This window comes from Pseudophryne corroboree, chromosome 5, assembly GCF_028390025.1.
Source record: "Pseudophryne corroboree isolate aPseCor3 chromosome 5, aPseCor3.hap2, whole genome shotgun sequence".
Taxonomy (NCBI): domain Eukaryota; kingdom Metazoa; phylum Chordata; class Amphibia; order Anura; family Myobatrachidae; genus Pseudophryne; species Pseudophryne corroboree.
The window spans coordinates 66,628,535-66,650,156 of NC_086448.1; the positions used below are offsets into that span (position 1 = coordinate 66,628,535).

Genomic DNA, 21,622 nt, shown 5'->3' on the forward strand with positions numbered 1-21,622 from the left:
ATTGGCCAAGAAGAACTTGGTACCCGGAACTTCAGGAGATGCTCACGGAAGATCACTCTACCTCTAAGACGGGACCTGCTTCAGCAGGGACCGTGTCTATTCCAAGACTTACCGCGGCTGCGTTTGACGGCATGGCGGTTGAACGCCGAATTCTAAGGGAAAAAGGCATTCCGGAAGAGGTCATTCCTACACTGGTAAAAGCCAGGAAGGAGGTGACTGCACAACATTATCACCGCATTTGGAGAAAATATGTTGCGTGGTGTGAGGCCAGGAAGGCCCCCACGGAGGAATTTCAATTGGGTCGATTCCTACATTTCCTGCAAACAGGATTGTCTATGGGCCTCAAATTGGGGTCCATTAAGGTTCAAATTTCGGCCCTGTCGATTTTCTTCCAGAAAGAATTGGCTTCAGTTCCTGAAGTCCAGACTTTTGTAAAAGGAGTACTACATATACAGCCCCCGGTTGTGCCCCCAGTGGCTCCGTGGGACCTTAATGTAGTTTTGGATTTTCTCAAATCCCATTGGTTTGAGCCACTCAAATCGGTGGATTTGAAATATCTTACATGGAAAGTAACCATGCTACTGGCCCTGGCTTCAGCCAGGAGAGTGTCAGAATTGGCGGCTTTATCGTATAAAAGCCCATATCTGATTTTCCATTCGGACAGGGCAGAACTGCGGACGCGTCCTCAGTTTCTGCCTAAGGTGGTGTCAGCGTTTCACCTGAACCAGCCTATTGTGGTGCCTGCGGCTACTAGCGATTTGGAGGATTCCAAGTTGCTGGACGTTGTCAGGGCATTGAAAATATATATTTCAAGGACGGCTGGAGTCAGAAAATCTGACTCGCTGTTTATACTGTATGCACCCAACAAGTTGGGTGCTCCTGCTTCTAAGCAGACGATTGCTCGTTGGATTTGTAGCACAATTCAACTTGCACATTCTGTGGCAGGCCTGCCACAGCCTAAATCTGTCAAGGCCCATTCCACAAGGAAGGTGGGCTCATCCTGGGCGGCTGCCCGAGGGGTCTCGGCATTACAACTCTGCCGAGCAGCTACGTGGTCGGGGGAGAACACGTTTGTAAAATTCTACAAATTTGATACCCTGGCTAAAGAGGACCTGGAGTTCTCTCATTCGGTGCTGCAGAGTCATCCGCACTCTCCCGCCCGTTTGGGAGCTTTGGTATAATCCCCATGGTCCTGACGGAGTCCCCAGCATCCACTAGGACGTCAGAGAAAATAAGATTTTACTTACCGATAAATCTATTTCTCGTAGTCCGTAGTGGATGCTGGGCGCCCATCCCAAGTGCGGATTGTCTGCAATACTTGTACATAGTTATTGTTACAAAAAAATCGGGTTGTTATTGTTGTGAGCCGTCTGTTCAGAGGCTCCTACGTTTGTCATACTGTTAACTGGGTTCAGATCACAAGTTGTACGGTGTGATTGGTGTGGCTGGTATGAGTCTTACCCGGGATTCAAAATCCTTCCTTATTGTGTACGCTCGTCCGGGCACAGTATCCTAACTGAGGCTTGGAGGAGGGTCATAGGGGGAGGAGCCAGTGCACACCACCTGATCCTAAAGCTTTATTTTTGTGCCCTGTCTCCTGCGGAGCCGCTAATCCCCATGGTCCTGACGGAGTCCCCAGCATCCACTACGGACTACGAGAAATAGATTTATCGGTAAGTAAAATCTTATTTTCATGGAGATACTGATTTATACATTTGTGGAGATATGGTATTATACTTTCGTGGAGATACGGTATTATACATTCATGGAGATACTATATTATACTTTCATGGAGATACTGTATTATACTTTCATGGAGATACTGTATTATACATCCGTGGAGATACTGCATCATACATTCGTGGAAATACGGCATCATACATTTGTGGAGATACTGTATTATACTTTCATGGAGATACTGTATTATACATTTATGGAGATAATAAGATTTTACTTACCGGTAAATCTATTTCTCGTAGTCCGTTGTGGATGCTGGGGACTCCGTAAGGACCATGGGGTATAGGCGGGCTCCGCAGGAGACAGGGCACTTTAAGAAAGAATTAGGATACTGGTGTGCACTGGCTCCTCCCTCTATGTCCCTCCTCCAGACCTCAGTTAAGGGAACTGTGCCCGGAAGAGCTGACAGTACAAGGAAAGGATTTTGGTAATCCAGGGCAAGATTCATACCAGCCACACCAATCACACCGTATAACTCGTGATAAACTTACACCGTTAACAATATGAACAATAACAGAGCATCAGATAAACCCTGATGCAAACAACATAACCCTTATTTAAGCAATAACTATATACAAGTATTGCAGAAGAAATCCGCACTTGGGACGGGCGCCCAGCATCCACTACGGACTACGAGAAATAGATTTACCGGTAAGTAAAATCTTATTTTCTCTAACGTCCTAGTGGATGCTGGGGACTCCGTAAGGACCATGGGGATTATACCAAAGCTCCCAAACGGGCGGGAGAGTGCGGATGACTCTGCAGCACCGATTGAGCAAACACAAGGTCCTCCTCAGCCAGGGTATCAAACTTGTAGAACTTTGCAAAAGTGTTTGAACCCGACCAAGTTGCTGCTCGGCAAAGCTGTAATGCCGAGACCCCTCGGGCAGCCGCCCAAGAAGAGCCCACCTTCCTTGTGGAATGGGCTTTCACTGATTTTGGTAGCGGCAATCCAGCCGCAGAATGAGCCTGCTGAATTGTGTTACAGATCCAGCGAGCAATCCTGACTCTAGCCGTTCTGGCTACATAAACTTTCAAAGCCCTGACTACATCTAGTAACTCGGAATCCTCCAAGTCACGAGTAGCCACAGGCACCACAATAGGTTGGTTCATATGAAAGGATGACACCACTTTTGGCAGAAATTGTGGACGAGTCCGCAATTCTGCTCTGTCCATATGGAAAACCAGATAGGGGCTTTTATGTGACAAAGCCGCCAAATTTGACTCACGCCTAGCCGAAGCCAAGGCTAATAGCACGACCACCTTCCACGTGAGATATTTTAACTCCACGGTTTTAAGTGGCTCAAACCAGTGTGATTTCAGGAAACTCAACACCACGTTAAGATCCCAAGGTGCCACTGGAGGCACAAACGGGGGCTGAATATGCAGCACTCCCTTTACAAATGTCTGAACTTCAGGAAGAGAAGCCAGTCCTTTTTGAAAGAAAATGGATAGGGCCGAAATCTGGACCTTAATGGACCCCAATTTTAGGCCCAAAGTCACTCCCGCCTGTAGGAAGTGAAGGAAATGGCCCAGCTGGAATTCCTCTGTAGGGGCATTCCTGGCCTCACACCAAGCAACATAACATATTTTCGCCATATACGGTGATAATGTTTAGCCGTCACAACCTTACTAGCCTTTATTAGCGTAGGAATAACCTCATCCGAAATCCCTTTTTCTGCTAGGATCCGGCGTTCAACCGCCATGCCGTCAAACGCAGCCGCGGTAAGTCTTGGAACCGACAGGGCCCCTGCTGCAACAGATCCTGCCTTAGAGGCAGAGGCCATGGGTCTTCTGTGAGCATTTCTTGCAGTTCTGGATACCAAGTACTTCTTGGCCAATCCGGAACAATGAGTATTGCTCTCACTCCTCTTTTTCTTATGATTCTCAGCACCTTGGGTATGAGAGGAAGAGGAGGAAACACATAAACCGACCGGAACACCCACGGTGTCACGAGTGCGTCTACAGCTATCGCCTGAGGGTCTCTTGACCTGGCGCAATATCTCTGTAGCTTTTTGTTGAGGCGGGATGCCATCATGTCCACCTGTGGCAGTTCCCATCTCCTTGCAATCTGCTTGAAGACTTCTTGATGAAGTCCCCACTCTTCCGGGTGGAGGTCGTGCCTGCTGAGGAAGTCTGCTTCCCAGTTGTCCACTCCCGGAATGAACACTGCTGACAGTGCTCGTACGTGATTCTCCGCCCATCGAAGAATTCTGGTGGCTTCCGCCATCGCCACCCTGCTCCTTGTGCCGCCTTGGCGGTTTACATGAGCCACTGCGGTGATGTTGTCTGATTGAATCAGCACCGATTGGTCACGAAGCAGGGTCTCCGCTTGACCTAGGGCGTTGTATATGGCCCTTAGTTCCAGGATATTGATGTGAAGGCAAGTCTCCTGACTTGACCACAGACCTTGGAAATTTCTTCCCTGTGTGACTGCCCCCCACCATCGGAGGCTTGCATCCGTGGTCACCAGGACCCAGTCCTGAATGCCGAATCTGCGGCCCTCGAGAAGGTGAGTGCTCTGCAGCCACCACAGAAGAGACACCCTGGCCCTGGGGGATAGGGTGATCAGCCGATGCATCTGTAGATGCGATCCGGACCACTTGTCCAACAGATCCCACTGAAAGGTCCTCGCATGGAACCTGCCGAAGGGAATGGCCTCGTATGACGCCACCATCTTTCCCAGGACTCTCGTGCAGTGATGCACCGACACCTGTTTTGGTTTTAAGAGGTCTCTGACCAGTGTCATAAGTTCCTGCACCTTTTCCGTCGGGAGAAAAACCTTCTTCTGGTCTGTGTCCAGAATCATGCCCAGGAAGGGCAGACGCGTCGTAGGAATCAGCTGCGACTTTGGAATATTCAGAATCCAGCCGTGCTGTTGTAACACTTCCCGAGAGCGTGCTACACTGATCAGCAACTGCTCTCTGGACCTCGCCTTTATGAGGAGATCGTCCAAGTATGGGATAATTGTGACTCCTTGCTTTCGCAGGAGCACCATCATTTCTGCCATTACCTTGGTAAATATTCTCGGTGCCGTGGATAGACCAAACGGCAACGTCTGGAATTGGTAATGACAATCCTGTACCACAAATCTGAGGTACTCCTGATGAGGCGAATAAATGGGGACATGAAGGTAAGCATCCTTATGTCCAGAGACACCATAAAATCCCCCTCCTCCAGGCTTGCGATGACCGCTCTGAGCGATTCCATCTTGAACTTGAACCTTTTCAGGTATATGTTCAGGGATTTTAAATTCAATATGGGTCTGACCGAACCGTCCGGTTTCGGTACCACAAACATTGTCGAATAGTAACCCCTGCCCTGTTGAAGGAGGGGAACCTTTACCACCACCTGCTGGAGATACAATTTGTGAATTGCAGTTAATACTATTTCCCTCTCTATGGGGGAAACTGGCAGGGCCGATTTGAGGTAACGGTGAGGGGGCATCACTTCGAATTCCAGCTTGTATCCCTGAGATACAATCTCTATAGCCCAGGGATCCACCCGAGAGTGAACCCACTTGTGGCTGAAATTTCGGAGACGCGCCCCCACCGGGCCTGGCTCCGCCTGTGGAGCCCCAGCCTCATGCGGTGGATTTAGTGGAAGCCAGGGAGGACTTCTGTTCCTGGGAACTAGCTGTATTGTGCAGCTTCTTTCCTCTACCCCTGCCTCTGGCAAGAAAGGACGCACCTCGGACTTTCTGGCCTCTTTGTGATCGAAAGGACTGCATTTGGTAATACGGTGCTTTCTTAGGTTGTGAGGGAATATATGGCAAAAAATTTTACTTTCCAGCCGTAGCTGTGGAGACCAGGTCCGAGAGACCGTCCCCAAACAATTCCTCACCCTTATACGGTAAAACCTCCATGTGCCTTTTTGAGTCGGCATCGCCTGTCCATTGCAGAGTCCACAGGACCCTTCTGGCAGAAATCGACATAGCATTTATTCTAGATCCCAGTAGGCTAATGCCTCTTTGGGCATCTCTCATATATAGGACAGCGTCTTTTATATGCCCCAGGGTCAGTATTATAGTATCCTTGTCCAAGGTATCAAGTTCCTCAGATAAGGTATCTGTCCATGCTGCTACAGCACTACACATCCAGGCCGACGCAATTGCCGGCCTTAGCAGGGTACCTGAATGTGCATAAATGGATTTCAGGATACCCTCCTGCTTTCTATCTGCAGCATCTTTTAGGGTGGCCGTATCCTGTGACGGCAGGGCTACCCTCTTAGATAAGCGTGTTAAAGCTTTGTCCACCCTAGGGGAGGATTCCCAGCGTAACCTGTCCGTTGGCGGGAAAGGATACGCCATAAGCATCAGTTTGGGAATCTGCATTTTCCTATCTGGAGATTCCCAAGCCTTTTCACATAACTCATTTAATTCATGTGAAGGGGGAAAGGTCACCTCTTGCCTTTTCTCCCCATACATATAAACCCTCTTGTCAGGGACTGGGGTTTACTCTGTGATGTGTAACACATCTTTCATTGCTATAATCATGTAGCGGATGGCTTTAGCCATTTTAGGCTGTAACTTTGCATCATCGCCATCGACACTGGAGTCAGAATCCGTGTCGATATCTGTGTCAACAATTTGGGATAGTGGGCGCTTCTGAGACCCTGACGGCCTCTGCGCTGTAGGATCAGGCATGGGTTGAGACCCTGACTGTCCAAAGGCTTCAGCTTTATCCAACCTCTTATGCAAGGAATTTACATTATCATTTAAAACCTTCCACATATCCATCCAATCGGGTGTCGGTGCCGTCGGCGGCGACCCCACGTTCATTTGTACCCGCTCTGTTTCCACATAGCCTTCCTCGTCAAACATGCCGAGACAAGCGTACCGACACACCACACACACAGGGGATGCTCTATTTGAAGACAGTTCCCCCACAAGGCCTTTTGGAGACAGAGAGAGAGTATGCCAGCACACACCCCAGCGCTAAATGACCCAGGAATCACACAGTAACTTAGTGTTTACCCAGTAGCTGCTGTATATCAGTTTTTGCGCCAAATTTATGTGCCCCCCCTCTCTTTTCACCCTCTTTCTACCGTGTTTCTGCAGGGGAGAGCCTGGGGCGCTTCCTCTCAGCGGAGCTGTGGAGAGAAAATGGCGCTGGTGAGTGCTGAGGAAGAAGCTCCGCCCCCTCAGCGGCGGGCTTCTGTCCCGCGTTTTGTGTGTAAAATAATGGCGGGGGCTCATGCATATATACAGTGCCCAACTGTATATATGCTGCTTTTGCCATGAGGTACCCAATTGCTGCCCAGGGCGCCCTGCACCCTACAGTGACCGGAGTGTGTGGGTTTAGTGTGGAGCAATGGCGCACAGCTGCAGTGCTGTGCGCTACCTCAGATGAAGACTGGAGTCTTCTGCCGCCGATTTCGAAGTCTACTTGCTTCTCACGCCGGCTTCTGTCTTCTGGCTCTGCGAGGGGGACGGCGGCGCGGCTCCGGGATCGGACGACCAAGGGTGCGTTCCTGTGTACGATCCCTCTGGAGCTAATGGTGTCCAGTAGCCTAAGAAGCAGGACCTATCTTCTAGTGAGTAGGGCTGCTTCTCTCCCCTCAGTCCCACGTAGCAGAGAGTCTGTTGCCAGCAGATCTCTCTGAAAATAAAAAATCCTAACAAAATACTTTCTTATTAGCAAGCTCAGGAGAGCTCACTAAGTAGCACCCAGCTCGTCCGGGCACAGATTCAAACTGAGGTCTGGAGGAGGGACATAGAGGGAGGAGCCAGTGCACACCAGAATTCCTAATTCTTTCTTAAAGTGCCCTGTCTCCTGCGGAGCCCGTCTATTCCCCATGGTCCTTACGGAGTCCCCAGCATCCACTAGGACGTTAGAGAAACTGTATTATACATTCATGGAGAAACTGTATTATACATTCATGGAGATACTGTATTATACTTTCATGGAGATACTGTATTATACTTTCATGGAGATACTGTATTATACTTTCATGGAGATACGGTATTATACATTCATGGAGATACTGTATTATACATTCATGGAGATACTGTATTATACTTTCATGGAGATACTGTATTATACTTTCATGGAGATACTGCATTATACTTTCATGGAGATACTGTATTATACTTTCATGGAGATACTGTATTATACTTTCATGGAGATACTGTATTATACTTTTCATGGAGATACTGCATTATACTTTCATGGAGATACTGCATTATACTTTCATGGAGATACTGTATTATACTTTCATGGAGATACTGTATTATACTTTCATGGAGATACTGTATTATACATTCATGGTGATACTGTATTATACATTCATGGAGATACTGCATTATACATTCATGGAGATACTGCATTATACTTTCATGGAGATACTGTATTATACTTTCATGGAGATACTGTATTATACTTTCATGGAGATACTGTATTATACATTCATGGAGATACTGTATTATACTTTCATGGAGATACTGTATTATACTTTCATGGAGATACTGCATTATACATTCATGGAGATACTGTATTATACTTTCATGGAGATACTGTATTATACTTTCATGGAGATACTGTATTATACTTTCATGGAGATACTGCATTATACATTCATGGAGATACTGTATTACACTTTCATGGAGATACTGCATTATACATTCATGGAGATACTGCATTATACTTTCATGGAGATACTGTATTATACTTTCATGGAGATACTGTATTATACTTTCATGGAGATACTGCATTATACTTTCATGGAGATACTGTATTATACTTTCATGGAGATACTGTATTTCTCTAACGTCCTAGTGGATGCTGGGACTCCGTCAGGACCATGGGGAATAGCGGGCTCCGCAGGAGACAGGGCACATCTAAAAAAGCTTTTAGGTCACATGGTGCGTACTGGCTCCTCCCCCTATGACCCTCCTCCAAGCCTCAGTTAGGTTTTTGTGCCCGTCCGAGAGGGTGCAATCTAGGTGGCTCTCCTAAAGAGCTGTTTAGAAAAGTTTTTTTTTAGGTTTCAATCTCAGTGATTCCTGCTGGCAACAGGATCACTGCATCGAGGGACTTAGGGGAGAGATTTCCAACTCACCTGCGTGCAGGATGGATTGGAGTCTTAGGCTACTGGACACTTAGCTCCAGAGGGAGTCGGAACACAGGTCAGCCTGGGGTTCGTCCCGGAGCCGCGCCGCCGATCCCCCTTACAGACGCTGAAGAGACGGCAGAACGGAGGTCCGGAAAGCAGGCGGCAGAAGACTCCTCAGTCTTCTTGAAGGTAGCGCACAGCACGGCAGCTGTGCGCCATTGTTGTCACACGGCTCACTGACTCAGTCACGGAGGGTGCAGGGCGCTGCTGGGGGCGCCCTGGGCAGCAATATAATTACCTTTAGTGGCAAAATAAATACATCACATATAGCCATTAAGGCTATATGTATGTATTTTAACCCAGGCCAGTTTCTTAAAAACCGGGGAAAAGCCCGCCGAAAAAGGGGCGGAGCTTATTCTCCTCAGCACTCAGCGCCATTTTCCTGCTCAGCTCCGCTGGTGAGGAAGGCTCCCAGGTCTCTCCCCTGCACTGCACTACAGAAACAGGGTAACAAAGAGAAGGGGGGCATAAATTGGCGATATTTATATATTAAGAGCGCATATATAGTAAACAACACCTTCTAGGGTTGTTTATATACATTTATAGCGCTTTTGGTGTGTGCTGGCAAACTCTCCCTCTGTCTCCCCAAAGGGCTAGGGGGTCCTGTCTTCGATTAGAGCATTCCCTGTGTGGCTGCTGTGTGTCGGTACGTGTGTGTCGACATGTATGAGGACGATGTTGGTGTGGAGGCAGAGCAATTGCCGATGATGGTAATGTCACCCCCTAGGGAGTCGACACCGGAATGGATGGCTTTAGTTATGGAATTACGTGATAATGTCAGCACATTACAAAAGTCAGTTGACGAAATAAGACGCCCGGCAAACCAGTTAGTACCGGTTCAGGCGTCTCAGACACCGTCAGGGGCTGTAAAACGTCCTTTACCTCAGTCAGTCGACACGGGTACCGACACAGATGAATCTAGTGTCGACGGTGAAGAAACAAACGTATTTTCCAATAGGGCCACACGTTATATGATCACGGCAATGAAGGAGGCTTTGCAGATCTCTGATACTGCTGGTACCTCAAAAAGGGGTATTATGTGGGGGGTGAAAAAACTACCTGTATTTTTTCCAGAATCAGAGGAATTGAATGACGTGTGTGATGAAGCGTGGGTTAACCCCGATAGAAAACTGCTAATTTCCAAGAAGTTATTGGCATTATACCCTTTCCCACCAGAGGTTAGGGCGCGCTGGGAAACACCCCCTAGGGTGGATAAGGCGCTCACACGTTTATCAAAGCAAGTGGCGTTGCCGTCTCCTGATACGGCCGCCCTCAAGGATCCAGCAGATAGGAGGCTGGAAACTACACTGAAGAGTATATACACACATACTGGTGTTATACTGCGACCGGCAATAGCCTCAGCCTGGATGTGCAGTGCTGGGGTAGTGTGGTTGGATTCTCTGACTGAAAATATTGATACCCTGGATAGGGACAGTATTTTATTGACTCTAAAGCAATTAAAGGATGCTTTCCTTTATATGCGAGATGCTCAGAGGGATGTTTGTACTCTAGCATCAAGAGTAAGCGCGATGTCCATATCTGCCAGAAGAAGTTTATGGACGCGACAGTGGTCAGGTGATGCGGATTCCAAGAGGCATATGGAAGTATTGCCATATAAAGGAGAGGAATTGTTTGGGGTCGGTCTTTCGGACCTGGTGGCCACGGCAACTGCCGGCAAATCCACTTTTTTACCTCAGACCCCCTCCCAACAGAAAAAGACACCGTCTTTTCAGCCGCAGTCCTTTCGCTCCTATAAAAAGCGACCAAAAGGACAGTCTTATCTGCCGCGAGGCAGAGGAAAGGGTAAGAAAGGGCAGCAAGCAGCCCCTGCCCAGGAACAGAAGCCCGCCCCGGCTTCTACAAAGCCATCAGCATGACGCTGGGGCTTTACAAGCGGACTCAGGAACGGTGGGGGGTCGACTCAAGATTTTCAGCAATCAATGGGTTCACTCACAAGTGGACCCGTGGGTCCTGCAGATAGTATCTCAGGGTTACATGCTGGAGTTCGAAAGGTCTCCCCCTCGCCGGTTCCTAAAGTCTGCTTTACCAACGTCTCCCTCAGAAAGGACGTCGGTTTTGGAAGCCATTCACAAGCTGTATTCTCAGCAGGTGATAGTCAAGGTACCCCTCCTACAACAGGGAAAGGGGTATTATTCCACACTATTTGTGGTACCGAAACCGGACGGTTCGGTAAGGCCTATTCTAAATCTGAAATCCTTGAACCTGTACATAAAGAAATTCAAGTTCAAGATGGAGTCACTCAGAGCAGTGATAGCGAATCTGGAAGAAGGAGACTTCATGGTGTCCTTGGACATAAAAGATGCTTATCTACATGTCCCGATTTACCCCTCACACCAAGGGTATCTCAGGTTCGTGATACAAGACTGTCATTATCAGTTTCAAACGCTGCCGTTTGGGTTGTCCACGGCCCCTCGGGTCTTTACCAAGGTAATGACCGAAATGATGGTTCTTCTACGAAGAAAAGGCGTATTAATTATCCCTTACTTGGACGATCTCCTGATAAGGGCAAAGTCCAGAGAACAGCTGGAAGTCGGTGTAGCGCTAACACAAGTAGTGCTTCAGCAACACGGGTGGATTCTAAATCTTCCAAAATCTCAATTGACCCCGACAACACATCTGCTGTTCCTGGGCATGATTCTGGACACGGTTCAGAAAAAGGTATTTCTCCCGGAAGAGAAAGCAAGGGAGTTATCCGAACTTGTCAAGAACCTCCTAAAACCAGGAACTGTGTCAGTACATCAATGCACAAGAGTCCTGGGAAAGATGGTGGCTTCGTACGAAGCGATTCCATTCGGCAGATTCCATGCACGAACATTTCAGTGGGATCTGCTGGACAAATGGTCCGGATCGCATCTGCACATGCATCAGCGGATAACACTGTCACCGAGAACAAGGTTGTCTCTCCTGTGGTGGTTGCAGACTGCCCATCTGTTAGTGGGCCGCAGATTCGGCATACAGGACTGGGTCCTGGTGACTACGGATGCCAGCCTACGAGGTTGGGGAGCAGTCACAAAGGGAAGAAACTTCCAGGGCGTGTGGTCAAACCTGGAGACGTCTCTTCACATAAATATACTGGAGCTAAGAGCGATCTACAATGCTCTAAGCCTGGCAAAATCGCTGCTTCAGGGTCAGCCGGTGTTGATCCAGTCCGACAACATCACGGCAGTCGCCCACGTAAACCGACAAGGCGGCACGAGAAGCAGGAGTGCAATGGCAGAAGCTGCAAGGATTCTGCGCTGGGCGGAGAATCATGTCGTAGCACTGTCAGCAGTGTTCATCCCGGGAGTGGACAACTGGGAAGCCGATTTCCTCAGCAGACACGACCTTCACCCGGGAGAGTGGGGACTTCATCCAGAAGTTTTCCACATGATTGTGAACCGTTGGGAAAAACCAAAGGTGGACATGATGGTGTCTCGCCTCAACAAAAAATTGGACAGGTATTGCGCCAGGTCAAGAGACCCTCAGGCAATAGCTGTGGACGCTCTGGTAACACCGTGGGTGTACCAGTCAGTGTATGTGTTCCCTCCTCTGCCTCTCATACCAAAGGTACTGAGAATTATACGGAAAAGAGGAGTAAGAACAATACTGGTAGCTCCGGACTGGCCAAGAAGAACTTGGTATCCGGAACTTCAAGAGATGCTCACGGAGGATCCGTGGCCTCTACCTCTAAGAAGGGATCTGCTTCAGCAGGGACCTTGTATGTTCCAAGACTTACCGCGGCTGCGTTTGACGGCATGGCGGTTGAACGCCGGATTCTAAAAGAGAAGGGCATTCCTGAGGAAGTTATTCCTACTTTAATTAAAGCCAGGAAAGAAGTGACCGCACAACATTATCACCGCATTTGGAGAAAATATGTTGCGTGGTGTGAGGCCAAGAAGGCTCCAACGGAAGAATTTCAATTGGGTCGATTCTTACATTTCCTGCAAGCAGGATTGTCTATGGGCCTCAAATTGGGGTCCATTAAAGTTCAAATTTCGGCCTTATCAATTTTCTTCCAGAAGGAATTGGCGTCAGTGCCTGAAGTACAAACTTTTGTCAAAGGTGTACTACATATACAACCCCCAATAGTGCCTCCAGTGGCACCGTGGGATTTGAACGTGGTTCTAAATTTTCTCAAATCTCATTGGTTTGAGCCTTTAAAATCGGTAGATTTAAAATACCTTACATGGAAGGTAACCATGCTGTTGGCCCTGGCTTCAGCCAGGAGAGTTTCGGAGTTGGCAGTTTTGTCATACAAAAGCCCATATCTGATATTCCATTCGGACAGGGCAGAATTGAGGACACGTCCTCAATTTCTCCCTAAGGTGGTTTCGGCATTTCACTTGAACCAGCCTATTGTGGTGCCTGCGGCTACTAGCGACTTGGAGGACTCCAAGTTACTGGACGTTGTCAGAGCATTAAAAAATAAGAATTTACTTACCGATAATTCTATTTCTCGGAGTCCGTAGTGGATGCTGGGGTTCCTGAAAGGACCATGGGGAATAGCGGCTCCGCAGGAGACAGGGCACAAAAAAGTAAAGCTTTACTAGGTCAGGTGGTGTGCACTGGCTCCTCCCCCTATGACCCTCCTCCAGACTCCAGTTAGGTACTGTGCCCGGACGAGCATACACAATAAGGGAGGCATTTTGAATCCCGGGTAAGACTCATACCAGCCACACCAATCACACCGTACAACTTGTGATCTAAACCCAGTTAACAGTATGACAACAGAAAGGGCCTCTTAAAGATGGCTCCTTAACAATAACCCGAATTAGTTAACAATAACTATGTACAAGTATTGCAGATAATCCGCACTTGGGATGGGCGCCCAGCATCCACTACGGACTCCGAGAAATAGAATTATCGGTAAGTAAATTCTTATTTTCTCTATCGTCCTAAGTGGATGCTGGGGTTCCTGAAAGGACCATGGGGATTATACCAAAGCTCCCAAACGGGCGGGAGAGTGCGGATGACTCTGCAGCACCGAATGAGAGAACTCCAGGTCCTCCTTTGCCAGGGTATCAAATTTGTAAAATTTTACAAACGTGTTCTCCCCCGACCACGTAGCTGCTCGGCAGAGTTGTAATGCCGAGACCCCTCGGGCAGCCGCCCAAGATGAGCCCACCTTCCTTGTGGAGTGGGCTTTTACAGTTTTAGGCTGTGGCAGGCCTGCCACAGAATGTGCAAGTTGAATTGTGTTACAAATCCAACGAGCAATCGACTGCTTAGAAGCAGGTGCGCCCAACTTGTTGGGTGCATACAATATAAACAGCGAGTCAGATTTTCTGACTCCAGCCGTCCTTGCAATGTATATTTTTAAGGCTCTGACAACGTCCAACAACTTGGAGTCCTCCAAGTCGCTAGTGGCCGCAGGCACCACAATAGGTTGGTTCAGATGAAATGCTGATACCACGTTAGGGAGAAAATGCGGACGAGTCCGCAGTTCTGCCCTATCCGAATGGAAGATTAGATAAGGACTTTTATAAGATAAAGCCGCCAATTCAGATACTCTCCTGGCAGAGGCCAGGGCTAGTAACATAGTCACTTTCAATGTGAGATATTTCAAATCCACCTTTTTCAATGGTTCAAACCAATGGGATTTGAGGAAATCTAAAACTACATTTAGATCCCACGGTGCCACCGGAGGCACCACAGGAGGCTGTATATGCAGTACTCCCTTGACAAAAGTCTGGACCTCAGGGACAGAGGCCAATTCTTTTTGGAAGAATATTGACAGGGCCGAAATTTGAACCTTAATGGATCCCAATTTGAGACCCATAGATAATCCTGATTGCAGGAAATGTAGGAAACGACCCAGTTGGAATTCCTCCGTCGGAACCCTCCGATCCTCGCACCACGCTACATATTTTCGCCAAATGCGGTGATAATGTTTCACGGTGACTTCCTTCCGTGCCTTAATCAAGGTAGGAATGACTTCTTCTGGAATGCCTTTCCCTTTTAGGATCTGGCGTTCAACCGCCATGCCGTCAAACGCAGCCGCGGTAAGTCTTGAAAAAGACAGGGACCCTGCTGTAGCAGGTCCCTTCTCAGAGGTAGAGGCCACGGTTCGTCCGTGAGCATCTCTTGAAGTTCCGGATACCAAGTCCTTCTCGGCCAATCCGGAACCACTAGTATTGTTCTTACTCTTCTTTGCCGTATGATCTTCAATACCTTTGGTATGAGCGGCAGAGGAGGAAACACATACACTGACTGGTACACCCAAGGAGTTACCAGTGCGTCCACAGCTATTGCCTGTGGATCTCTTGACCTGGCGCAATATTTGTCCAGTTTCTTGTTGAGGCGAGACGCCATCATGTCTACAATTGGTCTTTCCCAACGGTCTATTAACATGTTGAAGACTTCTGGATGTAGACCCCACTCTCCCGGATGAAGATCGTGTCTGCTGAGGAAGTCTGCTTCCCAGTTGTCCACGCCCGGGATGAACACTGCTGACAGTGCTATCACGTGATTCTCCGCCCAGCGAAGAATCTTGGCAGCTTCTGCCATTGCACTCCTGCTTCTTGTGCCGCCCTGCCTGTTTACATGGGCGACCGCCGTGATGTTGTCCGACTGAATCAACACCGGCTTTCCTTGCAGGAGAAGTTCCGCCTGGCTTAGAGCATTGTAGATTGCTCTTAGTTCCAGAATGTTTATGTGAAGAGACTTTTCCAGACTCGTCCATACTCCCTGGAAGTTTCTTCCTTGTGTGACTGCTCCCCAGCCTCTCAGGCTGGCGTCCGTGGTCACCAGGATCCAATCCTGAATGCCGAATCTGCGGCCTTCTAATAGGTGAGCCTTCTGCAACCACCACAGAAGTGACACCCTTGTCTTTGGTGACAGGGTTATTCGCAGGTGCATCTGCAGATGCGACCCTGACCATTTGTCCAACAGATCCCTTTGGAATATTCTTGCATGGAATCTGCCGAATGGAATTGCTTCGTAAGAAGCCACCATTTTTCCCAGGACTCTTGTGCATTGATGTACTGACACTTTTCCTGGTTTTAGGAGGTTCCTGACCAGATCGGATAACTCCTTGGCTTTTTCCTCTGGAAGGAAAACCTTTTTCTGAACCGTGTCCAGAATCATTCCTAGGAACAGCAGACGAGTTGTCGGGATTAAATGGGATTTTGGAATATTCAGAATCCACCCGTGTTGTCTTAGCACCTCTTGAGATAGTGCTAAAGCTGTCTCCAGCTGTTCTCTGGACCTTGCCCTTATTAGGAGATCGTCCAAGTATGGGATAACTAATACGCCTTTTCTTCGAAGAAGAATCATCATCTCGGCCATTACCTTGGTAAAGACCCGAGGCGCCGTGGACAATCCGAACGGCAGCGTCTGAAACTGATAGTGACAGTTTTGAACAATGAACCTGAGGTACCCCTGGTGTGCGGGGTAAATCGGAACGTGTAGATACGCATCCTTGATGTCCAAGGATACCATAAAGTCCCCTTCTTCCAGGTTCGCTATCACTGCTCTGAGTGACTCCATCTTGAACTTGAACTTTTTTATGTAGAGGTTCAAGGACTTCAGATTTAGAATAGGCCTTACCGAGCCATCCGGCTTCGGTACCACAAATAGAGTGGAATAATACCCCTTTCCTTGTTGTAATAGGGGTACTTTGACTATCACCTGCTGAGCGTACAGCTTGTGAATGGCTTCCAACACCCTCTCCCTTTCGGAAGAGACGGTTGGTAAGGCAGACTTCAGGAAACGATGAGGAGGATCCGTCTCTAATTCCAACCTGTACCCCTGAGATATTATCTGCCGGATCCAGGGGTCTACCTGCGAGTGAGCCCACTGCGCGCTGTAATTTTTGAGACGGCCCCCCACTGTCCCCGAGTCCGCTTGAGAGGCCCCAGCGTCATGCTGAGGTTTTTGCAGGAGCCGGGGAGGGCTTCTGTTCCTGGGAAGGAGCTGCCTGTTGGTGTCTCTTCCCTCTTCCTCTGCCTCGTGGCAGGTACGACAAGCCCTTTGCTCTCTTATTTTTGTAGGAGCGAAAAGGCTGCGGTTGAAAGGTCGGTGCCTTTCTCTGTTGGGGAGTGACTTGAGGTAAAAAAGTGGATTTCCCGGCAGTAGCCGTGGCCACCAAGTCTGATAGACCAACTCCAAATAACTCCTCCCCTTTATACGGCAAAACCTCCATGTGACGTTTTGAATCCGCATCGCCTGTCCACTGTCGTGTCCATAAGGCTCTTCTGGCTGAAATGGACATAGCACTCACCCGAGATGCCAGTGTGCAAATATCCCTCTGTGCATCACGCATATAGATAAATGCATCCTTTATTTGTTCTAACGACAGTAAAACATTGTCCCTATCTAGGGTATCAATATTTTCAATCAGGGATTCTGACCAAACTACTCCAGCACTGCACATCCAGGCAGTTGCTATAGCTGGTCGTAGTATAACACCTGCATGTGTGTATATATTCTTTTGAATAACTTCCATCTTTCTATCTGATGGATCCTTAAGTGCGGCCGTCTCAGGAGAGGGTAACGCCACTTGTTTGGATAAGCGTGTGAGCGCCTTGTCCACCTTAGGGGGTGTTTCCCAGCGCGCCCTAACCTCTGGCGGGAAAGGGTATAATGCCAATAACTTTTTTGAAATTATCAACTTTTTATCAGGAGCAACCCACGCTTCATCACACACGTCATTTAATTCTTCTGATTCAGGAAAAACTGTTTGTAGTTTTTTCACACCATACATAATACCCTGTTTTACGGTATCTGTAGTATCAGCTAAATGTAACGTCTCCTTCATTGCCAAAATCATATAACGTGTGGCCCTACTGGAAAATACGTTTGAATTTCTACCGTCGTCACTGGAATCAGTGCCCGTGTCTGGGTCTGTGTCGACCGACTGAGGCAAAGGGCGTTTTACAGCCCCTGACGGTGTTTGAGGCGCCTGGACAGGCATTAATTGATTGTCCGGCCGCCTCATGTCCTCAACTGACTGTTTAAGGGAAGATAAACCATCACGTAATTCCACAAATAAAGGCATCCATTCTGGTGTCGACCCCCTGGGGGGTGACATCTGCATATTTGGCAATTGCTCCGCCTCCACACCAATATCGTCCTCATACATGTCGACACCACGTACCGACACACACCGCAAACTCACAGGGAATGCTCTAATGAAGACAGGACCCACTAGCCCTTTTGGGGAGACAGAGGGAGAGTCTGCCAGCACACACCACAAAGCGCTATATATACAAGGGATATCCTTATATTAAGTGCTCCCTTATAGCTGCTTTAATATATATATATATAGCCATTAATGTGCCCCCCCTCTCTGTTTTACCCTGTTTCTGTAGTGCAGTGCAGGGGAGAGACCTGGGAGCCGTTCTGACCAGCGGAGCTGTGACAGAAAATGGCGCCGTGTGCTGAGGAGATAGGCCCCGCCCCTTTTTCGGCGGGTTCTTCTCCCGCTATTTTTCCAGTCAGGCAGGGGTTAAATATCTCCATATAGCCCCTATGGGCTATATGTGAGGTATTTTTAGCCTTGTATAAGGTTTATATTTGCCTCTCAGAGCGCCCCCCCCCAGCGCTCTGCACCCTCAGTGACTGCCCAGTGAAGTGTGCTGAGAGGAAAATGGCGCACAGCTGCAGTGCTGTGCGCTACCTTATGAAGACTGAGGAGTCTTCAGCCGCCGGTTTCCGGACCTCTTCACGCTTCAGCATCTGCAAGGGGGTCGGCGGCGCGGCTCCGGGACCGGACTCCACGGCTGGGCCTGTGTTCGATCCCTCTGGAGCTAATGGTGTCCAGTAGCCAAGCAGCAAATCCACTCTGCATGCAGGTGAGTTTACTACTTTCCCCCTAAGTCCCACGTTGCAGTGATCCTGTTGCCAGCAGGACTCACTGTAAAGAAAAAAACCTAAACTAAACTTTCTCTAAGCAGCTCTTTAGGAGAGCCACCTAGATTGCACCCTTCTCGTTCGGGCACAAAATCTAACTGGAGTCTGGAGGAGGGTCATAGGGGGAGGAGCCAGTGCACACCACCTGACCTAGTAAAGCTTTACTTTTTTGTGCCCTGTCTCCTGCGGAGCCGCTATTCCCCATGGTCCTTTCAGGAACCCCAGCATCCACTTAGGACGATAGAGAAATATATATTTCAAGGACAGCTGGAGTCAGAAAATCTGACTCGTTGTTTACATTGTATGCACCCAACAAGTTGGGTGCTCCTGCGTCTAAACAGACGATTGCACGTTGGATATGTAGTACAATCCAACTTGCACATTCTGTGGCAGGCCTGCCACAGCCTAAATCTGTAAAGGCCCATTCCACAAGGAAAGTGGGCTCATCCTGGGCGGCTGCCCGAGGAGTCTCGGCATTACAACTTTGCCGAGCAGCTACGTGGTCAGGGGAGAACACGTTTGTAAAATTTTACAAATTTGATACTCTGGCTAAAGAGGACCTGGAGTTCTCTCATTCGGTGCTGCAGAGTCATCCGCACTCTCCCGCCCGTTTGGGAGCTTTGGTATAATCCCCATGGTCCTGACGGAGTCCCAGCATCCACTAGGACGTTAGAGAAAATAAGAATTTACTTACCGATAATTCTATTTCTCATAGTCCGTAGTGGATGCTGGGCGCCCATCCCAAGTGCGGATTGTCTGCAATGCTTGTACATAGTTATTGTTACAAAAATCGGGTTATTACTGTTGTTGTGAGCCATCTGTTCAGAGGCTACTTCGTTTGTGTTATCATACTGTTAACTGGGTTCAGATCACAAGTTGTACGGTGTGATTGGTGTGGCTGGTATGAGTCTTACCCGGGATTCAAGATCCTTCCTTATTGTGTACGCTCGTCCGGGCACAGTACGTAACTGAGGCTTGGAGGAGGGTCATAGGGGGAGGAGCCAGTACGCACCATGTGACCTAAAAGCTTTTTTAGATGTGCCCTGTCTCCTGCGGAGCCCGCTATTCCCCATGGTCCTGACGGAGTCCCAGCATCCACTACGGACTATGAGAAATAGAATTATCGGTAAGTAAATTCTTATTTATACTTTCATGGAGATACTGTATTATACTTTCATGGAGATACTGCATTATACTTTCATGGAGATACTGTATTATACTTTCATGGAGATACTGTATTATACTTTCATGGAGATACTGCATTATACTTTCATGGAGATACTGTATTATACTTTCATGGAGATACTGTATTATACTTTCATGGAGATACTGTATTATACATTCATGGAGATACTGCATTATACTTTCATGGAGATACTGCATTATACTTTCATGGAGATACTGCATTATACTTTCATGGAGATACTGCCTTATACTTTCATGGAGATACTGTATTATACTTTCATGGAGATACTGTATTATACTTTCACTGAGACACCATCAGGCGACTTGCAGCACCCATTCACACAAGCCGCTCTTCGCAGATCCTTGTAAGGGGCCAGGAAATCTGGACCGAGATCCTGACCTCTTCCCTCCCCCTAAACGGTGGCGACACGTCTGTTTACACAAACGGAGGCCAACCCCGTCCCCACATGGCATCAGACTATCAATCACTAAGAGCCTCATGCCGGTCTGCTTCCTACATCACAGGACCAGTTCGCTTGCGCATCAGAAAGCAGATCCAGCAGGATCTCAATGAGGGTCAATGTACATGTACATAGAACACAGTGAACTGTCCTCACCAGGGAGCTGGGGGAGAATGTTTTCCAGCATGTACTCCTTCAGGTTCTTGGGCATTTCCCCTCTGATGTCGACAAGGACTCGTGTCTCGTTGGATGATATCTGGTAGATGAGGACAGGGCTTGGATTGCCCAGGACGAGCTCAGCGTGATTGGCCTTAAACTGCGGTGAGTTCTAGGATGTAAAATAAACACAGAACAAATAAGTTTCCTCAATCTCTATTGCGTCAATGAATGGTAACAAAAGGCAGCGGTAGTACTGACAATACAATTACTTTGGTATGTGCACTGAAGTCAAGGTTGAGTTTCTGTACCTATCAGTGACATTGGAAACAACAGAGCGGAGTACCTGACACATCGGGAACTGCATCAGTTTCCCATAATTGGATGGGTTACAGGGGAGCCCCAAATTTCTGCCAAAGGCAACATTCTGCTCACTTAATACATCATTTTTATTGTATGTATTGTTTACATATTATAAATATAATCACTGAGGAGCTCACCTTTAAAATGCATCCAACAAAATGAGAGGACACTGTGACATTTCCTGAGATTAGATCCTTTCTAAACTTGGAGAAGAGTCCGTCAGCAATGATAGTGAGCGGTGCACGGAGTTCCTGCAGAATATACAGTATACAGTAATTACCATAGATCGCTGGAGTTTTTGAAAGGTGTAGAAAATATCCCTTTGTAAAAAAGAATCTTTCTACGTACACAACAGGGCACATACACTTCATTCTAAGGGGGGGGATTCAACTGTTAATGCGCACCAACGAGCGCCCGATCTCACATCTATAATATACATAGCGCTGTATGTGCTCAGCAGTTTCTGGTTTATCAATAACACTAAAAGTGACATATGGGTGCCCCAAAGGGTCACTCTTCGCACATTTCAGCTGCCACCTCCGGGGCCTGAAATGTGTCTCCCCGGAAGTTCATAGTGCCCAAAGGGAGCAACAAATTAATTGTTCTGTTGGGCGCCATGTAGTGGCAGCCGTGGGGATAACCAATTGTATTCCCACTTAATTTCCAGTTACCCCAAACCTTTATTATGTACACATTTGCATCAATAAGAGGCCATGTACTTTACATTCAATCAATTCAGCATTTCGGCTTCTTTC

General features: G+C 48.0%; 1 protein-coding gene across 1 annotated transcript in view; it reads right to left on the minus strand.

Annotated features, from left to right (window-relative positions):
- SQLE (squalene epoxidase) overlaps positions 1 to 21,622 on the minus strand; it is a 64,580-nt gene that overhangs the window by 22,071 nt on the left and 20,887 nt on the right. The window contains exons 5-6 of the mRNA XM_063921330.1: positions 21,005 to 21,118; positions 20,505 to 20,676 (exon numbers count right to left, since the gene is read on the minus strand). Of these exons, the coding sequence (XP_063777400.1) occupies positions 20,505 to 20,676; positions 21,005 to 21,118 (286 nt within the window). The remainder of the gene's footprint in view (positions 1 to 20,504; positions 20,677 to 21,004; positions 21,119 to 21,622) is intronic.